This window comes from Mya arenaria, chromosome 13 (genome assembly GCF_026914265.1).
Source record: "Mya arenaria isolate MELC-2E11 chromosome 13, ASM2691426v1".
NCBI lineage: Eukaryota > Metazoa > Mollusca > Bivalvia > Myida > Myidae > Mya > Mya arenaria.
In genome coordinates this window covers 68,119,866-68,142,818 of record NC_069134.1, presented here as the reverse complement: position 1 = coordinate 68,142,818, position 22,953 = coordinate 68,119,866, and the positions used below count along the sequence as shown (strand labels likewise).

Here is a 22,953-nt window from a genome sequence, read left to right as displayed (position 1 = left end):
GTAGAGCACTCGCCCTGATAGCGAGGGGTCCCGGGTTTGAGCACCAGTCTGGCTGCACACTTTTCTCACCCTGTGACATAATATCTGTTAGTTATTGGCACATATTTAGTACTAGTGATACGTTACATTACGCTGTACAATACCACTAGTACTAAATATGTGCCAATAACTAACACAGATATTATCAACAGGTTGAAAAGATTGTTTTATCGAAAAATACAAAACACACTGTGACAAAAGGATAGTTAAAAAAAACAAATTTGTTAAATAGAACGTACAGCCAATAATTGGGAAAAAATCTCAAACCTCAACGAACACTGTCTTAATTATTGTTCCAATCTAAAATGAACTGAAAATTGATTGAATTATCGTGGTGTACCTCTTCTCGTGTTCGGTGTTGGCCCTTTTTATGAATAATTAGAAAATACTAAGTATGACTGGTGGACAAGTTGTGCAGTTATATTAAATGTCTTTGTTTACAAATATGAGAACTTGAATTTGCCCCTCCAAATGTCAATATACAGCAACCAATGAAATTACTTATTAACAAAGAGTTCACCCAATGAAAAGGCGCCTTTCATATTGGTCACTCGAGACAGACAACAGTTTTTTAGTTACATGAGTCAAACACGGTAGAACTCGTTTACCTGGAGTTTTATGATTTTTAGCTCGATTTTTAGGTGGGCTATACTACTCGTCCGTTAAAAGTTTTAGGGCAATTTGGGATTTTCACTCATAAGTCCACCACCCTACATTCAATTGACTTAATACTTCACGCAGTTGTTCAGGGCCATCACACAGTGAGGTTACATAACTCCATATTGTCCTTAATACAAGTTATGGCCCCTGATTGACTTAGGTTAAAGTTTAATGGTAGGTTAAAGTTTTAGGGCAAGTTGGGATTTTCACTTAAAACTCTAAGACCATTCATTCAATTGACTTAATACTTCACACAGATGTTTAGAGCCATCACATAATGAGGTTAGATAACTCCATATTATCTTTTATACAAATTATGGCCCCTGATTGACTATGGAACTTAGGTTAAAGTTTTAGGGCAGGTTGGGATATTGTTTAATAACTTCTATACCCTTCATTCAATTGACTTAATACTTCACACAATTGTTCAGGACCATCACCCAATGAAGTTACATAACTCCATATCCTTAATATAAGTTATGGCCCCTGATTGACTTAGGTTAAAGTTTTAGGCAAGTAAAAGTTAAGGGCAAGTTGGGATTTTAATAAAAAAAAACTTCTAAATCCCATGATCAGGGACATATAAACATAACCGTCGTCAAGGTACAATGTATACATGCAAACACATGCACGATCAAGAAGTTATATAGCACTTGTTAATTTAATAAAAGCGCTTACTAAATACCAAATTAAGACAAGTTTTCAGAAATATATACGACGTCAGAATATACAGGTATTGACAGTTTTACTGCCATCGTATGCCGCGTCATCGCCACATTCAGCATACACTGCGTCATCATCTCCATCAACATTATCATCCGCATTATCACCGTGTCGTCATCATCGTCATAATGACCATCACATATATCATCACTGTCCCTTATCATCACTGTCCCTATCATTAAAGTGTATGTATCCATTCTCGATGTTGTACATCTTCCTCTTCATATAACTCATGTATAACCTTGACCCCCGCATTGTCATACTTGTATACGATATCCACCGCCACCGCTTCGCATACTTCTCGAACATCCGACGGACACTGGTGACGACAGATGTTCCCCGACGGAGGCTGGCGAAGCAGGTGAGGCTTCCGGTGATATTGTCAGTGGTGTTCCGGCTGAATACGTCAGTAACTATGCTGGTCAAAACTGGATGTTGCCGCAGCGCAGCCTTTAGACTGGCCGCCCATCTACGAAGGAAGCTCGAAATAAATGATGGTGGTTGAAAGATAATTTTAAACTTTGTCTTTAATTAACAATGCTTCGATGTCGGTTTTAATTAGTTAAGTAATAATTCAATTACTTGGGACACTTACCAGAAAGGAGCGGGATCGAAATGGCATTGGCAACACAATACTAGACACGACTTGATGAGCAGATTCCACCAGCAGCCAATTGTATAAACAATGGTAAATAATTACCTCGGTTATGGGTCTGGGCTGTATGGTTGATGTTGCATTACTTGGGATATTGTGTTGCTGCAGATATTATGTAACCAATGCAGCAGTGCATTATAGTGTGACAACTTGACACCGCGCACTCGGTTCGCATTCTCATGCATAATGTTTAATAATGATAAATAATAGCTTAGTATCATCGCTCTGGTGTACGAGAATGTCAGGTAAGTGGGTGCTTGGTAATTTAGTGGCCAATAACAGCTGAAAAAAAAAGATTTCAATCAGGTATGCCTGCGTCACCTCTGTCCGCCTGACGCCCCTGCTGCGTTCATTCAGACGCTAATTAATTTCACCCTCCAACTTTTAATTTGCTGGCGGATTAGAACTAGCCACAGAGACTCATGCCGATGCATTTTCAATATATGCCAGCTTCTGTTACCGATCTCTTCTATTGAAAGGGTGATTTTACTATGGGTTTGACAGTATCAATATCTTTGCCGGGACGGTGCTAAACTTTTACGTTCTTTCTTCCTTACTCAAACCAGGATACCCATCCTGGCACAGTACGATACGAAGAACATTCCCATGGTGATATACAATGATCAGTTCTTAAGCACTTTTACCATGTAAGCTGCGAATCTTACAATACGCGCTTTGCTCTTTTCGGATGTTGTCGCAAGATTCAGTAATATTTCAGTCGGTTGCCTTTTAAATCGCGTTACCCCAATTATGGATGTTGAAAGCATGCACAATTTAGATAGGCTCATATAAAGATCAATACCCTAGGGTCCCAGTGGTATGCTATACATGTATGAGCACTAGGAAACCGTCATATTGCAGCTATGATGCCACTTCTAATTAACGTTCCTCGGATGCACATGCACGTGAATAACCTCAGAAGCGAGATGTACATGTAGTATACCATTCAAAGCTGTCGGGATTGTAATTTGTTTGTGCAACTATTACTTTTCATTATTATTTACACAGAAAATATTGGATTATGCTCTTATAACTTTATATATCTGGAAATTGGAAATGTTATATTCAAATAGGTTTAACTTAATCATTCTTTTATATAAATTTGATTGAAGAACACACATTTTACATAGTTGTTTTATTTATATATCATTTTCATACAAGCAGCCAACAGTTCAACATTTTAAATATATGTACATTTTTATACATTATCAAACAAGAGCGCCAACTGTCACCAAATACGCCCATCTCAATTTTTGGAAACAAATTTTGGTGTTAATTGTATGTGAAGCCAAACTGAAAGGACAGATGGGGATAAGGCTGATTATCGTACCTGACCAACATGGCTGATTATCGTACCTGACCAACATGGCTGATTATCGTACCTGACCAACATGGCTGATTATCGTACCTGACCAACATGGCTGATTATCGTACCTGACCAACATGGCTGATTATCGTACCTGACCAACATGGCTGATTATCGTACCTGACCAACATGGCTGATTATCGTACCTGACCAACATGGCTGATTATCGTACCTGACCAACAAGGCTGATTATCGTACCTGACCAACATGGCTGATTATCGTACCTGACCAACATGGCTGATTATCGTACCTGACCAACATGGCTGATTATCGTACCTGACCAACATGGCTGATTATCGTACCTGACCAACATGGCTGATTATCGTACCTGACCAACATGGCTGATTATCGTACCTGACCAACATGGCTGATTATCGTACCTGACCAACATGGCTGATTATCGTACCTGACCAACATGGCTGATTATCGTACCTGACCAACATGGCTGATTATCGTACCTGACCAACATGGCTGATTATCGTACCTGACCAACATGGCTGATTATCGTACCTGACCAACATGGCTGATTATCGTACCTGACCAACATGGCTGATTATCGTACCTGACCAACATGGCTGATTATCGTACCTGACCAACATGGCTGATTATCGTACCTGACCAACATGGCTGATTATCGTACCTGACCAACATGGCTGATTATCGTACCTGACCAACATGGCTGATTATCGTACCTGACCAACATGGCTGATTATCGTACCTGACCAACATGGCTGATTATCGTACCTGACCAACATGGCTGATTATCGTACCTGACCAACATGGCTGATTATCGTACCTGACCAACATATTCTGCCCATACACATTCTGACCAAATTTGATTCGATAAAGGCTTCTATAGTTGTTAATCGGACACAAACATTTTTAGCTTTTTTTTCTATACCACTAATAAAAGAAGATAACTATTGATTTATTTGATCATTATGACTGGTTATCAAACTTGTCCAAGATATTTTGCCACTTCACATTTTGCCCAAATTTGGTGATGATTTGACAAAGGCTTCTAAAGTATTTGATCGTACACACACTGAGCGCCACCCAACTGTCGCAAGCAAAAGTTAAACACGGACTGGACAGAGGACTGTAATTGAATGCTAACACTTGTTTACTGGGATGACAGGCATTTTAAGCAAAGCCACAACTAAACAAATATTTCAGCTTTAATAGACAAGACAGTTTATTACACATTTTATGCAGTCCTTCGGGTATTATTTTGCGAAAATTGGTGGTAGGATTTTGTCCTGTCCATATCCAATACATATTTTGCTTTGTACCATTATTTTGGGTGCTTAATTTCAGCCATAGTCACATGTAATGTGCTGTAACAGATTTTGCTTGAAACACATTTTATTGTGAAGTATAGCGATGTTCAAGTTGTTATTTTTAACAGGTTCCACGGTAGGTTTTTGCATGATGCCGAAGATGAATCGCACCACTATGCCACCATGGTTATATCAATATTTCAACTTCTTCTTTTTAGGGCAGGGTGGGATCTGTCCGGTGGTGGACTTTTTCCATCTTCCCTTCTAAAAAATTTAACCAGCACTCATGAAACTATTGCACATATCAGAGTGACTTGGACATGTACGGCCCATCCAGTTCATATCCGATCTTTCTGTAGTAGTTCCTGGTTCCAACACCTGAAAACAATTCAGACATCTTTATTTTGTTTGTTAATGGTTACACAAATAATTTATGAGCAAACTAGAGCTATCACAGGAGTGATGAATACCCCAGACACCGGACACAGGAATGGTTAAATTCCATCAATGTTCAAGATATTATAATTGCTTTTCATTCTTTTTTTGACAAAGGGGTATTACACTTACAAAAAGTCTGTAATGTGAAAGCATGTCACTCACCTACTAGCTAACATGTTCAATAATGTGTAATCTAATCACTATAATCAGTCTTAAAATATCTTTCTTTCGAATATTCAAACTGATTTGTTTTGTTCTAACTCTTATTATTGTCTGGTCAGAGATATGTCAGCAACCTTCTTTCTGATATGTACCCATCTGTGAAATACTTTTTACTTTCAACAATGTTTGTTTCAGATATTGTAATTTAATTTTTAATTTTATTTGAAATCCCATCAAGAGGCATAACTGCTGAAATAGTTAATTCAGAGTGATGTGACCGACTGCATGTCAGGGTTGGTCTGACATATACATAGTATCTACCATAGTCATAATATTTGATCAAAGTTTCAACCATGCAAAAGTATGCAAGTATTCACCCACCTGATATGACAGCTATTTTATGTGAGCCATGTTCGTCTCTCGCTATCCTCTCTGCTTCCTCCATCAACAACATTCCAAAGCCCTGTAACATTATTTATGCAATATTCACCACGTTGTTAAAAATATCTCTCATATTGAATTAACAAAATGCTTCCATTTTAAGATCCAGTTTATATATTATACAATTTTAAAATTGTGACCTTTACCTTTGTTGAATTAATATGTATGGAAAGGTTTTGGAAACATTTCAAGGCCAAAACAGTTTGTTCCTCGTGTTTCTCATGCTAATTTAGATAGAATTTTAATCTATTCTTTCCCTGCATTTGAATGATACAATTATAACATGGTGTCACAAGGCATCAAAAACAAACTAGCCTCTTGATTGGTCCCATTAGACCAATTATGAGGAATTGAAATGTCAGTTCCAAATGTCATTCAATGATCCAATGAGATCACAACTTTGAACTCTTTTAAAGCAGGACATCAACTGTTTTGTCAAATTTGATGGAAGCTCTTCACATAGGAAATTCTTCCTTTTTTATTATGGACTATTTCATTGCTTGGAAAAGGCTTATAAATATATAAGCTTTACCAAGTTTTGCTAGCCAATTTTTCCAGGGTGTCATATATGTTATGAATATAATAGGGTGCAGAGGATAAGTTTGCTCAACAAATAGAATATTATTGTTCTATGACCAATGCTGACAAGGTTCATATGTGGTTGACATTATCTTTTTTCTATACCCACATCATTAATTTTAATCCCTAGTTATTGGCATAGCTTCAATTGTGAATATTATCAGTAAATAGCTTTTATAGACATATGTACTTTGTTTCATGAGATTATCTTCAAATTTTTTTCATTATGAAGTTTCTGAACAATCTTGCCGATGAAAGAAGACAAGACAAGCAAATAAAACATGGCAAGTTTAACTTAACATTTCTATTAATTCTCTGTTCAATTATACCTGATGCTGAAATTTGGTGGGATCTCGAGAATGTACTGGCACCACACTGCCATACACATGCAGTTCCCGAACAATGGACACGCCCCCCTTCAGCTCTGGCCTGAATGTGTCCTCTGAACACTTACGCAGTCTCAGCAGACCTATCAAGATGTCCTGTTCTGGATCCTCATAGGACAAGAATGTTTCCCAGCCCCCATTGGCTGTGTAGTCTCTTCGGATAAGCTCAGCCTTAAAGAGAAATGGATAATGTGAGCATTTGGACATAAATAAGGAGGTAAGGAAAACTGTATTGATATGAGGTAAGGAAAGCTGTATTGATATGTGGTCTATTTTTCTTTTCTTTCTGTTTTTTCATGCTTTATTCTAGTTTTAAAACTTTGATTATATGTATGTTTAACTTATTATATCATGTAAGGAGAAGCATGTATACGTATAATTCTGGTTTAATTTTGACTATTAAATGGCCATTTGCATTATGAATGACTAATATTTATACATGATCAATGAATAACTTTATCAATTAATGAAGAATATGTCGACGTTTAGCGCAATTCTAAAATTTGATTTACTATTATACCCGGTAACTAGAACCCTCTTTTACAGAAAGAGATGAGACATGGAGACAGAGAAGCGTTACAGCAATTCTTTAATAAAAAATTTCATTCAATACGTTTAACCCATAAAATTGATTAAGTTTAAAATTAAGAAACATGTTCACTAACCTCATACGGCTTGACTTTATTATGTATTTCCTGAATGCCGACCTCGCGTGTACGCACGTCCCTACACTGTGTTCCCAGGTCCTTCATGCGAGCCAGCGCCAGCTCTCGGAGGTTACCGTGCTCCACACCAGAACTCACCAGCGGCATTGGAATGTCTCTAAAGAATTATACAAGAATGAAGCTTTAACAAGAAATTAAGGATCCTTCTCTCAACAAACCATTAATAATAAGAACTTATTCTTATTTTTTAGGTGGCAATCTTTTTTATAGTTACATGTGTGTTTTGATTAATAATGATCTAAAATAAGAACACCGCCACCAGACAAAAACAAACACACATTTTTCTCAAGACAGTCAAGGGGCACTTTTCCATATATGATTAAGCTTATTACAACACAATTCATATAAAAGCTATGTAAGATGTCTGATCTCTATATTAACTATTTTTCCAATAAATCTGAAGATAATAATTATGATAGATAGCGTTCTTATCCTACCTCTGTACCCTGTAAACCCTGGTCCAGGGGGGCACCAGGGCAAGAATTCTGGCTATGAGGTCAATCAAGGTGGAAGGAGGGTAGCTCTTGTATCGGCCAGTCTTCCACAACTCATATAGACCTGAGGGTACACAGATATAGGTCTTTTCAGTAGGTTTATGTTTAATATACAACTTTAAGGTGACTTATGAATTTATCTATTTTTTTAATTTCACTAATTTTGATAAAAATAGAATAAGTTAAAACCAAAACCGCTTACATGTGATTGATAATATTTAATATTTATTAGATGCAAAATGAGCCCATAGAGAGGGGCAAACTATGAGTGAGCTTAACAGTCAAACACCTTGGAGAAAAGTTTTTCTTTGGATATTTTCATTTCTAGAAAATGTATAAAAACTGTATAATTATATCACATTTAAACATCAATTATCTGGCAAATGCATGGCTACAAAATGTTTGTGTGTTACCTGTGCCTCTGATTACCAGGGTTGGGTAGATCTTCAGTCCATCAGCTCGAAACGCTGGGTTCTCAAAAAACTCCTAAAAAGAAAGACTTTAAATATATCCAGTTTAAAAGAAAAATATGAGGAGCTGCAAACATTACTTAAATGATGCCAAAAAGGCATGAGTTGATTTTTTCTTACTAAGACGTATCATAACGTATTATGATGAGAAAGTTATGCCATAAAAAGAATACAATGATTGAACTATAATTGGACTACAAAATAAATCTTACAATAAACTGTTCAATATCTCTCTCGAGGCCCACATTGGGCAGGTCTGGCATCATGTGGGCGACGACCTTGAAGCCCGCATCCTTTGACATCTGGAAGGACTCACAGACGGCCCGGACTGTGTGTCCACGGTTGGTGTCCCGGGCGACATCCTCATAGACACTCTGTACGCCAATCTCCAAACGTGTGCACCCATACTTCAGCATGTCACTATATTACAAGTAAACGTATTTCAAATAATTTGTTTGCAGGTTTATACCAGTATTTTTTCTCTTTATTTATTTTCTTAAAAAGAATAGCTCAACATAATTAAGTGTATCCTGAATTATTGAATTCACAAATTTCCTCTCTTATAAAGTTATTTTCTCTACAATATATTAAGAATTTGCTAAACATACCCGTATTTAAAACTGTCATCCTGGATAAACGAGCGTAAACAAACATGCTGATCTGACCACTGACTGTATTATTATTTGATCAGCTTTATAGTTATGAAATTTGAAAAAAATACAAGCAGCTGTGGCAAAATTATAATCAAAGTTTATCAAAGTTTTGTTTTATTAATTGTTCTATGAAACCCCACATTTTACCATATAAAACACGAACCTGGTGTGTTTCCTGAGGCAGTAGTCCGGTCTTGTCTCTATGGTGATACCAATACACTTAGTCTTGCTTCTTTCAGAGTATCTATAGTAACAAATATCAATGAATATTTAATCAAAAGAAATAGGGTTTCACGATCAAGACATTACTGAGATAAGTTAAAAATAATATACAAGGTAGGAATGACATGATACAACATGTAATCTCATCAATTAATTTATAAATTTTTAACAATATATGCTGGCAGAGAGACTGTATACAGGTGACACCATTCCAGATTAGTATGGGTCGAGTAGTTGAGTGGTTTAGGTGTCCACCTCTCATCCATAAGGGTGTGGGTTTAATCACTAGGGGCAGCATTTAATATAATTCTTATCCATATCCATAGATATGACTCAGTGATTCTCTTCAGTCTATTGGTCAGTTACTTTTATAAAAAACTCACATTCTACTCTTAAATTTAAGTTAGATCTAAGTTGGTTATTGAATAAAGCACCAGGGTAAAAGTGGTCTAGTGATATATCATCCAAGAGGTTGAGGGTTCGATCCTAACCAGAGGAACTTCTCACAACGTCTCAAAATGGACATCTTTCCTGTTTATATTCAGGAAATTGGTACAAGTGTGATTCTTTAAACTGATGTCACTTTCAAGCTTAAAGGAATTAGAATCAACTAAGACGAGTATGCTGTCGACCACAATTTAAATGTCAAATGATGGAGGTTTCAGGCTGTTTCAATTGGTTACAACAGGGGTTCCTTCCTTTTATGGTTATCAGTACTGATTTCTATAGGACTTGAGCAGGATTTATATCAAATGTTAGCATGTCTAAATAATAAACCAAATAAACATGACTCACTTGACTGCTTCGTCCACAGAGCTGCTTGTATGGCCTGATAACGCATCATGCAGGTTGCGTATAAAGTAGTCCCTGTATTCATCAGCCAGACTCATAAACGTCCCACCCATCACAATGAACTCAACCTTATCCACACTATGGCCAAGCTGCTTCAGCTACAAGGGAAAATAACATATTGATTTACACAAACTAGAACTCAGCGAGTCGGATGTGTCGCCTGACGAATTATTTACTGTCGACATTATAGCTGTTAGATTGGCATTTTATTCGTTTATATACAATGATGTTGCCATTTAACTTTCAAGTGTAGGTGGCATTTGAACCCTCAATCAGATATACCTACGGAATAAGTTTCAGGTTGAAACCTCCTATAGTTTACGAGATATGCCACGGACAAAACCTAAGCAAGAAAATTAACAAAGGGCAATAACTCTAAAAATATGGCAGCAAGAGTAGGTTCTTGTGGACTGCACTTGCCCTCAATGAGATCTGTCTAGCTATGAAGTTTCAAGTAGATACCTCTTATATTCTTCAAGATGTGCCCCGGACAAAACTTTAAGCATGAAAATTAACAAAGGGCAATAACTTTAAAACTAAGAAAGCAAAGAGTTACTGTTATTGTGCACTGCATTTGCCCTCAATGAGATCTATCTAGCTATGAAGTTTCAAGTTGATACCTCTTATATTCTTCAAGATATGCCCCGGACAAAACTTTAAGCATGAAAATTAACAAAGGGCAATAACTTTAAAACTAAGAAAGCAAGAGTTACTGTTATTGTGCACTGCACTTGCCCTCATAGAGATATATTTAGCTATGAAGTTTCAAGTTGATACCTCTTATATTCTTCAAAATATGCCCCGGACAAAACTTTAAGCATGAAAATTAACAAAGGGCAATAACTTTAAAACTAAGAAAGCAAGAGTTACTGTTATTGTGCACATACCTCTTATAGTCTTCAAGATATGCCCCGGACAAAACTTTAACCATGAAAATTAACAAAGGGCAATAATTTTAAAACTAAGAAAGCAAGAGTTACTGTTATTGTGCACTGCACTTGTCCTCCATGGGATCTATCTACATATGAAGTTTCAAGTTGATACCTCTTATATTCTTCAAGATATTCCCCGGACAAAACTTTAAGCATGAAAATTAACAAAGGGCAATAATTTTAAAACTAAGAAAGCAAGAGTTACTGTTATTGTGCACTGCACTTGTCCTCCATGGGATCTATCTACATATGAAGTTTCAAGTTGATAACTCTTATATTCTACAAGATATGCCCCGGACAAAACTTTAAGCATGAAAAATAACAAAGGGCAATAATTCTAAAAATATGGAAGCAAGAGTAACAGATCTTGTGCACTGCATTTGCCCTCAATTAGATCTATCTACATATGAAGTTTCAAGTTGATACCACTAATAGTTTAGGAGATATGCCCCGGACAAGCGAAAATGGGACGCGGACGCTGCCGCCGCCGCCGACAAAAGTAACCCCTATATGTCGTCTTTTCAGGCGACACAAAAACTGCTTCAAAGCTCTGGTAAGTAAGGTTACAAAAGCAGTATGGACTTGCTTATGATCACTTTCAATTCAATCTGTAAAATATTTAAGGTAACTTGCTCATAAGTAGTTACACTCCATTGCTATCAATGCAGCGTTTCTCTTTTGAGTTTTGGGCTTTAAGACAATCTATCTTTACTCGAGAAAGCTCTAGAATCCTTCAATACACAACAGGAGTGCTGCAGAGCAAATGCCAACATCCGTCCTTGTTTAAGGCAAAAAAGGAGCTTTACTCTACAATTATAAAAGTCAGAATTATGGGCCTTTGGCAACATTTTAACCATGTTTCATTTGAACATCTTGAATATTTTTTACTTATGGCCAAGGTTTGAAAGAATGGTGAGAATAGGACAATGACTCATCTTTTTTTCTACCAAATGCAGATGCGCTAAAGATGACAAAAAGTACAATCACAAAACTACCTGGTCTACTCTGTGTCTTGTCTGTAGATATGGGTTATATCTGGCTCGGATTGCTCTCATGGATGTTGGCTGGAACACAGTTTAAAAATATAAGTACAAAGTTATTTCATCTATGATGTAAAGTTGATCGAAACAATGGTTCTGACCAAAATGATTGATTCACTCTTGAAAAAGAATATATCTACATAAAAAAATATCAAAGAAAGAACACCTGAAAATAATTATGCGTGGTGATGTTGATATATAAGGTATGATTTTATAATGAGCAGATTTTATTCATTCTGAATTATTCTAACAAGCGATTTGTTACAAATCAAATACCTGGCTGGTAATGATTTTAAATAAAAATATTGATAACAAAAGCATGTCTGTTGTGTGTTTCAATCAAGTTATAAAGGAAATAAAATCAATTGAAAGAACTCTTATGTGACGGTACTAATGCTAAAGGCTGAATGATTTTAATATAGTTTAAGCCAGATTCATGGATAATACTTAAAAAGTAACTATCCTCTCCCACACCAAATAAATAAACAATAGTGCTGCTGAGCAAATGCTTACGCTCGTGTGTTTTTTATAGTAAAAGCCAGATTCATGGATAATACTTAAAAAGTAACTATCCTCTCCAACACCAAATAAATAAACAATAGTGCTGCTGAGCAAATGCTTACGCTCGTGTGTTTTTTTATAGTAAACAAGAGTGACACTCACAAATACGCCCATCAATAATTTCTTGGATTCTAAGACAACTTACTGTCACATTGGCCCTTTGAGAAGCAAGCTTTTCAAGAAGCAAATGATTTGGCACAATATGGCATTAACAGTAGAAAAAAATTATTTTAATTCGAGGGTTTCGAGTCAAAAGGTGCTAAAATGTCTATAATTTTCATAGGTTCTTATCAGATGATAACTGTTCAAATTAGACAGTGGACAAAGCAAAAATGGCAAATTTTGACCAATTCAAGGGCCATGATCCTGAAGAGCCTGGCTGGTTATAGAACTTTGCCAAGAATATATACCAACAAACATTTATAGTAGCAAGTTTGGTGAAATTCGGATAAAAACTGTTCAAGTTGGAGAGTAGACAAAGCTTAAATGGCCAATTTTGATAAATTCAGGGGGCCATAACTCTGGAGTGCCTAAAGCGATTAGGCTGGTTATCAAACTTGGCCTAGATATTTCACCAACAAACACTTTCATGAAGTTTGGTGGAAATTGGATAAGAAATGTTCAAGTTAGAGAGCGGACAAAGCTAAAATGGACAATTTTGACAAATTCAGGGGGCTATTACTCTGGAGTGCCTAAAGCGATTTGGCTGGTTATTGAACTTGACCGAGATATTTCACCAACAAACACTTTCATGACGTTTGGTGGAAATTGGATGAGAAATGATCAAGTTAGAGAGCGGACAAAGCTAAAATGGCCAATTTTGACAAATTCAGGGGGCCATAACTCTGGAGTGCCTAAAGCGATTTGGCTGGTTATCGAACTTGACCTAGATATTTCACCAACAAACACTTTCATGAAGTTTGGTGGAAATTGGATGAGAAATGTTCAAGTGAGAGAGCGGACAACATTGTGGAGCCGCCCGCCCGCCCGCCATGGGTGTTCCCATAATACGGCCATCGTAAGATGGGCGTATAAAAAGGGACATAATTCATCATTGAAACTAGAGTTATCCGTTCGCTATATATGTGCACATAGTCTCCGGATACATTTGTACTTAAGACCAGCTTAAAATAATGTTGCTGACTTTATCAATACAAGAGCATAACCAATTAACTAATGCCTACCTCATATCCTGTATAAGACTGGGTGGAGTACTCAAAGTCTGAGTCAGGACCTCCTGGGCAGTACCTGATGTAACAATGATCACAAATAAGTGTTTGCATAAAATGAAAATAAACTTCTGTTCTATTTTTTAGTTAAACATGTAAACATCAATCAAGGCAATTATTCATTATGTAAATGGACTGCTAGGCTTAACTGAATATCAAAAGCTTGAATAAATTCCTTAATGATTCTACAAATCATAAAAATGTCTTTCAAACAGAATTGAAACCTTCAAATAATACTTATTCTTTTCATTTGAGGACAAATAAAAATTGATATGTGGTTTAATTTCGATTTACTATTGGACAATAATCATAAGTTCATAATATCAGTCAGGAATACATTCTTTATATATAGTATCATCATGATCATTTAAATGGTTAAACCTGGAATCAGTACATGTTTTGCAACATCTTTTTTTTGTCTTCATCAACTTAACGAAAAAACATCAAAACACAGCACATACTTAATATTTGCATATCAGTTGCAAAAAGATGCACACCGCATCAAGACAGTTATCTGTCCATTTCATCCATGTAAAAGCATATTAAATATTTTTGAACCAGCTTAACCTGTTTTATTGAAAAATTTATTAGAATATCTTAATTTCGTACTTTCACAAAAAAAGTAAATTAGTTAATAACAAACGATACCAAAAAAGGTTTCAAAAATAGAATGCATCAAGCTGGGATCCCCGATATTTGTGGGTAAGACCAGACCATCATAGAGACAGGTGATTGAAGAAGGTTTAATGAAATATATAAACAATTAAAAACAATTTGTAATTTTTGGAGAATTTGTAAGTTTTTATGCATACATGTTTACATTCACCGCCTAAGTGTAAGACAGTGACCTCCTTTGTTAAAATGAACTTGACGAGACATTTACTCAAATTTTACTACAAAACAAAAAATATGTAGTTACCGGAAGTAATATTAGCAACATCGATTTGGACAACCAGTATCGATTGTCGCCGACATAGCATTGTCAGGGACGATTTAGCGATTTTACTCAATAATCGTTTCATCACTACTGCAAATCCCTTTTGATCCTTTTTTTTCATTAGGTAACTAGAAACAACGCTTTTTTAGGCCTTAGATAGTTGCTTTTACAGGTTCATTCCCAAAGTAGTAACTCTTTGAATAAGTGTGACAGTGTAAATACTTGCACCCAAATATTTCCTGTCACAGCTACATGGGGACATAAATTTTATATGTATTTACCTGCACACGAAAATTGCTTGCCACAGCTTTATGAGGACATATGCTCTATTACTTACACACAAATATTGCCTGTCACGGCTATATGGGGACATATGCTCTATTACTTGCACACAAATATTGCCTGTCACGGCTATATGGGGACATATGCTCTATTACTTACACACAAATATTGCCTGTCATGGCTATATGGGGACATATGTGCTATTACTTACACACAAATATTGCCTGTCATGGCTATATGGGGACATATGCTCTATTACTTACACACAAATATTGCCTGTCATGGCTATATGGGGACATATGTGCTATTACTTACACACAAATATTGCCTGTCACGGCTATATGGGGACATATGTGCTATTACTTACACACAAATATTGCCTGTCACGGCTATATGGGGACATATGTGCTATTACTTACACACAAATATTGCCTGTCACGGCTATATGGGGACATATGCTCTATTACTTACACACAAATATTGCCTGTCATGGCTATATGGGGACATGTGCTCTATTACTTACACACAAATATTGCCTGTCATGGCTATATGGGGACATATGCTCTATTACTTACACACAAGTATTGCCTGCCATGGCTATATGGGGACATATGTGCTATTACTTACACACAAATATTGCCTGTCACGGCTATATGGGGACATATGTGCTATTACTTACACACAAATATTGCCTGTCACGGCTATATGGGGACATATGTGCTATTACTTACACACAAATAATGCCTGCCATGGCTATATGGGGAAATATGTGTAATAACTTACACACAAATATTGCCTGCCATGGCTATATGGGGACATATGCTCTATTACTTACACACAAATATTGCCTGTCATGGCTATATGGGGACATATGTGCTATTACTTACACACAAATAATGCCTGTCATGGCTATATGGGGAAATATGTGTAATAACTTACACACAAATATTACCTGCCATGGCTATTTGGGGAAATATGCTCTATTACTTACACACAAATATTGCCTGTCACGGCAATATGGGGACATATGTGCTATTACTTACACACAAATAATGCCTGTCATGGCTATATGGGGAAATATGTGTAATAACTTACACACAAATATTACCTGCCATGGCTATTTGGGGACATATGCTCTATTACTTACACACAAATATTGCCTGTCACGGCTATATGGGGACATATGTGCTACTACTTGCACACAAATATTGCCTGCCATGGCTATATGGGGAAATATGTGTAAACTGTAATAACTTACACACAAATATTGCCTGCCATGGCTATATGAAGACACAAGTGCTATTACTTACACACAAATATTGCCTGTCATGGCTATATGGGGACATATGTGCTATTACTTACACACAAATATTGCCTGTCATGGCTATATGGGGACATCTATGGGGCTTGCACATCACAGCAACCACTGCTATCTGAAATAACACGCTGATCTTTTTAAACAATATTAATTATATGCTAAACAAACATAATTTCTATATTTTTAAGTATATGGACTGTTGACTGATACACTTGGGAAATATATACAATCATGTAACAGTATTTACTATGCAACTGATAGTTGTTGAAAAGAGATTTCCTAAATGAACAGGAAAATAAATGTACATGTATTCAGTTTGCTGTCTGCAGCATAACCCGGTAGCATCCCTCACTATTTACCGATTTTGAATGTAACATAGTTGTGTCCACTAACAAGAGCTGTCACAGAGACAGAGCGCTCGACTATTCCGCCGCTTTTCAGTGTAAGGATTGAAAAGTTTTGGCGAAACATGCATGGATCACTGTTAGATTAGATTTCAATGCAATACATGATGTGCTGAGATATTAACATTAATGTGATTACATGGAAAATTTTAACTAGAATTTTAAGTCTAATAAATAAAGGGCCATTATTTGCAAAATAAGTTATCTAACTTGGTTATTCAATTACGTTGGGTGGTTGAATACCATTGTATAAAGTCTCAATGCAATACATCAAGTAGTTGCTGAGATATTATCCTATGTGTGCTAACATGCAAGACCTTAACCAGAATTTCTAAGTTGCATAATAAAGGGGCAAAAATTATATAATATGAAAGATAGAGTTATCTCAATTGATTAAAGAAGAAAGTTAAATGGTTAAGAGCCTGTGTGTAAAGTTTCAATGCAATACATGATGTATTCACTGAAGTATTGACTAAAATGTGGTTACATGCAAAACTTTAACCAGAATTTCTATGTTGAATAAAAAAGGGGCTATTATTTGAATTTAATGCAAACTAGAGTTATCTAACTTGGTTAATTAAGTAGGTTGGATGGTTGAGTACCATTTTATACAGTCTCAATGCAATACCTCAAGTAGTTGCTGAGATATTAACCTATGTGTGCTTGCATGCAAAACCTTAACCAAGGTGCGACGCCGACTCCGACGCTTGGGTGAGTAGTATAGCTCTCCATATGCTTCGAATAGTCGAGCTAAAAACTGGTTTTAAGGCAAGTGGTCAATTTTTAACAAGGAAGATAATTTGTCAATGGTAAGTGTTAGGTTGTAAATCACTAAAATCTGACAGGGCTACAAACGTACAATCATGTGAGAGATTGTCTTATTTTGTCTAATCATTCTAAGGATCTTACCCCACTCGCTGTCCTTACTGGTTTAGCCTTCAGTTTTGGTAACAACATCTGAGGAAAACAAGTTGACATTTATAGTACAGAAAGAATACATTTTTTTAAAATGTTACAGAAAGACAGTTTACATAGAACTCAACTTGTTATATTAATATCATTGGTTTAGTTTCAATATAAATAATACATCACACACTGGTGACATGAAATAACTTGCAACACAAGAACAACTCAAAAGGGCTCATATTCAATTTAACCAACATAAACATATTTTTCAAAATAGTTGCACTGCTGATCACTGTAGATCACTGTAAACAACATATGAACAGTTTGTCTCACCTTTTTGTACTGCTGTGGAACTGCTGCGATGATATCCACCAGTCTTGGTTGACTTGGAAGGCCATACTTGCTGGCGATCCGGGTCTTTACTCTGAAACACAGTTTAGTTTCAGTAAATTAATATCTTTGTGTGACAAACACTGTCAGAGTGACAAAAGCTATAATAATGATCTAGTTGTTAGATAAAGAAAGAATGATAAAGCATGGTCAATAACATCAAGACCACGAAACTCATTATTATGCAGAAGCCAATGCTCTTCTGTTTTTCTATGTTAATCAAGTGACATAACTTAACACTTATTGAAAGAGCTGTAGGCATAATAGTCATGTTATCTTCAATGACGTCTTACACTATCTGTGAATACTCTGAAAAGTTTCATTCATATGTATTTAATAAGGCCAAGACTAAAGATTTGAGTAATGATTATACAACAGCTACAGTATAACAATTCCTTGAACTTTTTTCACAATAAGACAAACTGAACTTAGATAGTTATTATGTTACTTAAATGTATAAGACTCATTAGTTAGACAGAGTCTAGGCTAAAGGGATCAGGCATGACAAATAGTGTATGGCTCAAATACTACTGTTGAAAATAAATCTTCTTGTAGATTCATTCTTACCTGTTCAGATTTATGTCTTTGTTATGCTCATGGGCCTTGATAAGTTCACTGACAATTTCCGACACAGTCAGTACCATCAGCTCTTCTTTTGATGCACTGACAAACTCTGAAAATTTAAATAAGAATTAACATAATGAAATTTATGATACAAACATGATTACATGTTTTTCCATGGCAGTGTATACCAAAAACAAACACATTCTAGTTCTGAGGTGAGTTGCCCTGGGAAGTAAGCCACATTAAGCAAGAGCGTTGTTGCCACTTGGAAGTGAGTAATAATAATAATAATAATAATAATAATAATAATAATAATAATAATAACATTCAGCCATAGGTGAAATCAATAAGGTAAAACAGGTGTTTAACTTGCTTGTATGAACTGTTTTTATGCACTGCATATTTATCTTTCCGCAAATTGTGTCTCAAATGTGTTGAGTTTCAAACAACAACTATATAACATATACCAGATTCTTAATACAGATGCTTTTTTGTTGTATCTTAGTATTTTTTATCGGAGCATTTACATGAGCAAAAAAGAGTCTGAGAACCTTATAATACCGGAGACCTAACAATAGCCATAAAAATGGGCATTCAGAGATTTTTTTTCTTATTCTGACATTTTAACAAGGCAACTCTGGACATTAAATCACATTCCCAAATTATCAAGTATTAAAAGCCAAATAATTTCACTACAGTAATAAATTCTTTTCAAATACACATATATATAAACCCTGGCAAAAACATGCGCTCTTTAATTACACCTTGTAGGTAAACCTTAAAGCTGGAAGGTACTGACTAGCACCTTTCCATGTTTTCATACCTAAAATAAGATTTTTTTTCTTTTTAATTTCAATGTCTTTTCCAGTAACATTTAGACTAAGTGTCAATAAAGTGATTGATATCAACGTAAACATTACATAGTTTCTTATTTCACAAAAATAGAGATGAATGAGGGCACTTGCTCTGTTGCATTTACCTATAAGTTAATTTGTTAAGGCCTTTTTTTTTTAATTATATGTTTTACGAACGGCCAGAGTTGTGAAGTGTCGTAGGAGGAGGAAATAAAAATAAAATTACATTTCTGGAATTTTATTTTTTGGTCGGGGAAAAAAACACATAGAAAAGCAAAAGCTATGATGTATTCTCTATGATTTGCCATTTAGAGTTTAAGGAATCGGCTATCACTTCACTGTGTTGTCTTGGCTGCAAATTGTCTGATACCAATTCACCAACCATGTCATTGTTACAGTTAGCAAAAGAGCTTTTTTGTTTCCTTCTGTACAGGGAATATTTATCCGCCAGGAACTAGCGATCCAGGAACTTGTAAATCAACTGATTATAGCTGTCTGATAAAACAAAAGCTGTCTATCCAACAGTGATTCAAATAATACTAGTTGTCCATCACACATTCTGTCCAACAAGCAGTCCAAACAACACTGGTGGTCCAACCAACACTTCCGGTCCAACCATTTATAGTAACTGTTGTTCAACCAACACGTATGGTCCATCCAATATAGCGGTCCAGTAAGCAATAGATGCCCAACCAACAATAGTGTTTCAAGAGGCACTAGCTTACATCATATTGCTACCAATCTAGCAGCCCAACCGATTGTAGTGATGTTCTACATTGAAAGTGATGGTCTCAGTAGATAACATCTGCATATCATATCTGTAAAGAAAGGAATGGAACACTAAAAGTATATTTTTTATAAAAAAAATTAGTTACTCTCAGACTTATTTATGGATGGGTTTTAAGACAATCTGGACTTTGATTTAATTCCAGGCCTGGGTGTATGTGACTAGTCCTGTGGCCATCATAATGTTTAAACAGAACTTACTACATGTAGTAACTAGTATCATTCAGAAGCTGAGAACACTACAAAGGTGACAGCATAACATAATTACTCTTTCTAAGTTTTTTTTTATTACATAGTAATAAAACACACAGAACAGTATAAATATCATAATTTATATTAATGATGATTTATATATGTTCATTCATAAGACTATTACATAGTTATACTGTACCTGGTAATGAACATACAGATTCCTCATTATAGATTATCACTGTCAGATAGTAAAACAGTCTAATGTATTATTTGTGTTAATTTTCAAAACAAATGTTTTAGAATAGATGATATTTTTTGTTATTAATAATACTCCAATAAGAATAGTAACCGCAGTCTTTTGTGAACCATCTACCCCACCCACCAGAACTAAACTGTCCAGGTAAACAGTCAAGCGATTTATAGCTCATGACATTCAAATTATATCACAATAATGTAATATAAACTCATTTAAATGACAAATCTAATAAAAATAAATAAATAATAACAAACCTGGAACGATAATTAGTCCATATTTATCGCTGTTATGACCCGGAAATAAACCGGAAGTCACCCTGCCACAAAGGATTATCTGGGTGAACTAAAACCCGGTACCAGGTATCGATATCGAGAAAAGCCGTTATCACAGTTTATGATACCGGATTATGTTGATACCGTGTTATTTAAAGTATGCATTGGTTGTCAAAAAGCAATTAATAACGGACTGTGGATACTTGGATTTATCATCTGATATAAACCCTGATATCAACATAATTCGGTATCAGACAGTGATACCGGATACCGGGGGATTCCAGGTACCGGATACCAGGTTTTTATCACCAGCCTGCAAATCCGATGAATGTTTTTCATTGGCTTAAACTTTTTCAGGAATGTTTACTCCAGTACACCAATATTTTTACAGCGATGTCCTCTGCTTTTTATGATTTGCCGCGATAAAGTTTCATCGGCGGAAATAAAAAAAAACGAAATCACAATTTTATTTTAATTTCAAAAATGAGTTATTTTGAGCGGCGGTGTTTGTAAAACATTGAATCAAATAAAAAAGGCCTAATGGTAGCGAGTATGACAATACCAAAATTCAATAAGACTCTTGCACGTGCGTCTTTTAATATCTAAAAGACAGTCTTCCCGAAATGTGCCGGTCCGGATGACCGACATATTTTGAGACAATTAAACAGCGAAAAGGTACCTGCAAGCAAAATGTCTCTAAAAACTTTCGCTGAATATTTGCCTTTGCGTAGTTAATCGATCCCATACTGATATTGACGTCATATAACATCACCAAAAGTCAACCATTTCTGAATAATTCTGTATAATGAAAAAGTTATAGGCTTTTATAGCAAAAAATTGCTGTAACTGTGAATACTTTTTTTCGTACTTTCGCGTCTTAAAATACATTAAAATTTCGCCAACTTAAACCTGCTAAAAATCCCCCTGAATACTACCAAAATCCCCCTTTCTGAACAAATCCCCCTGAATGGTCTCTAGAAAATATGGCATATATGCATGGCGGTGTTTAATTATTTTGCGAGACCAAGAGTTTTTATTTTTAGTAAACGACATGTCCGTGTAGTGTTTACATTGTTTTGTTTTTTTTTGTGAAATAAATCAGGAAAGCATTTAAAACAGTTGACATTCACTTTTTTACTTTTTATGTATACTATGTAATGACATAATTATTCGGACAGGCAAATATTATTTCTAACAGACAAAACTTCCGAAGTACTTGTCTGGTGGATAGGCAGAATTTTTACAATTTCGGGAAGACTGATCAGACTTGGTTGAAAATATTATAAACAAAGAATGGATACTGTTCCAGTATGAATATCATCAGTAGAAGGGTTGGGCCATAGGCTAGGAGATGATCGATCAGGATCGCTTGTGTGTGTGGTTGACGTTTCATTCGACACACGAAATTATATGACAACTCCGTCAAATGTACAGAAAACTGAATGGTTTATTTATATTTTTGTCTCACTCATAACTTTAATACCTCTTTTCTTATTCTTCACCATGTCAGTATCAAGGGTGTTATCGCTCTTAAATTATACAATAATTATGTTTTCTTCTGATGTGATGTTGTGTAAGCGTCCTTGACCGTGTAATCACTATTAGTTTCGCATTTACAGTTCATTATATTTTATCAAAACAAAAACATTTGCAATTTTTAAACTGCATCATAAAAATATTTTGTTCATTTAAGAAGAAATTCCATCTTTGATCCATGTTTGATATCAAATGATATGTGTGTTTTTTTTCCGAAAGTAGGAGATAGGATAGCTCTGTCGAAAAAGACAACACACTTTCGAGAAAGAAAAAAAAAACGAAAACAACCATTATAATTTAATGGGACATATTACGGCAACAATCCAAACAACAACTTCAGGACTCACAA

The 22,953-nt window shown here is 35.6% G+C and overlaps 2 protein-coding genes across 4 annotated transcripts in view; both read right to left on the bottom strand.

The window, feature by feature from the left end:
- LOC128214275 (PCNA-interacting partner-like) overlaps positions 1–516 on the bottom strand; it is a 28,257-nt gene extending 27,741 nt beyond the window's left edge. The window contains exon 1 of one of the 2 annotated variants that reach the window (XM_052920662.1): positions 380–516. The gene's annotated coding sequence lies outside the window, so the exon portion shown is untranslated. Of the gene's footprint in view, positions 1–306 lie in introns of both variants that reach the window. The other variant, XM_052920661.1, reaches the window with a different exon arrangement.
- A 4,093-nt stretch (positions 517–4,609) lies between these two features.
- Positions 4,610–22,658, bottom strand: LOC128214983 (elongator complex protein 3). 2 transcript variants are annotated; one of them, XM_052921707.1, is made up of 16 exons: positions 22,552–22,658; positions 18,712–18,817; positions 18,088–18,178; positions 17,758–17,805; positions 16,489–16,559; positions 13,863–13,926; positions 12,073–12,141; positions 10,089–10,243; positions 9,235–9,315; positions 8,631–8,838; positions 8,362–8,434; positions 7,892–8,012; positions 7,395–7,551; positions 6,673–6,900; positions 5,705–5,786; positions 4,610–5,101 (listed from the first exon to the last, which is right to left on the bottom strand). In XM_052921707.1, the coding sequence occupies exons 1-16, from the start codon at positions 22,571–22,573 to the stop codon at positions 5,028–5,030; spliced, it is 1,650 nt and encodes a 549-aa protein (XP_052777667.1). In that variant the 5' UTR covers positions 22,574–22,658; the 3' UTR covers positions 4,610–5,027. The 2 variants fall into 2 exon arrangements, with proteins under 2 accessions (XP_052777667.1, XP_052777668.1); XM_052921708.1 differs by lacking the exons at positions 16,489–16,559; positions 17,758–17,805; positions 18,088–18,178; positions 18,712–18,817; positions 22,552–22,658 and adding an exon at positions 15,286–15,315.
- Positions 22,659–22,953: the final 295 nt, after the last annotated feature.

Coding starts and splice junctions, on each gene's coding strand:
- LOC128214983 (XM_052921707.1), bottom strand. CDS start 22,573: ATGGTGAAGAATAAGAAAAGAG. Junction 8,839..9,234: donor TGCCTCAGGAAACACACCAG/GTTCGTGTTTTA, acceptor CTTGTAATATAG/TGACATGCTGAAGTATGGGT. Junction 5,102..5,704: donor TAAAATAGCTGTCATATCAG/GTGGGTGAATAC, acceptor AATTGTTTTCAG/GTGTTGGAACCAGGAACTAC.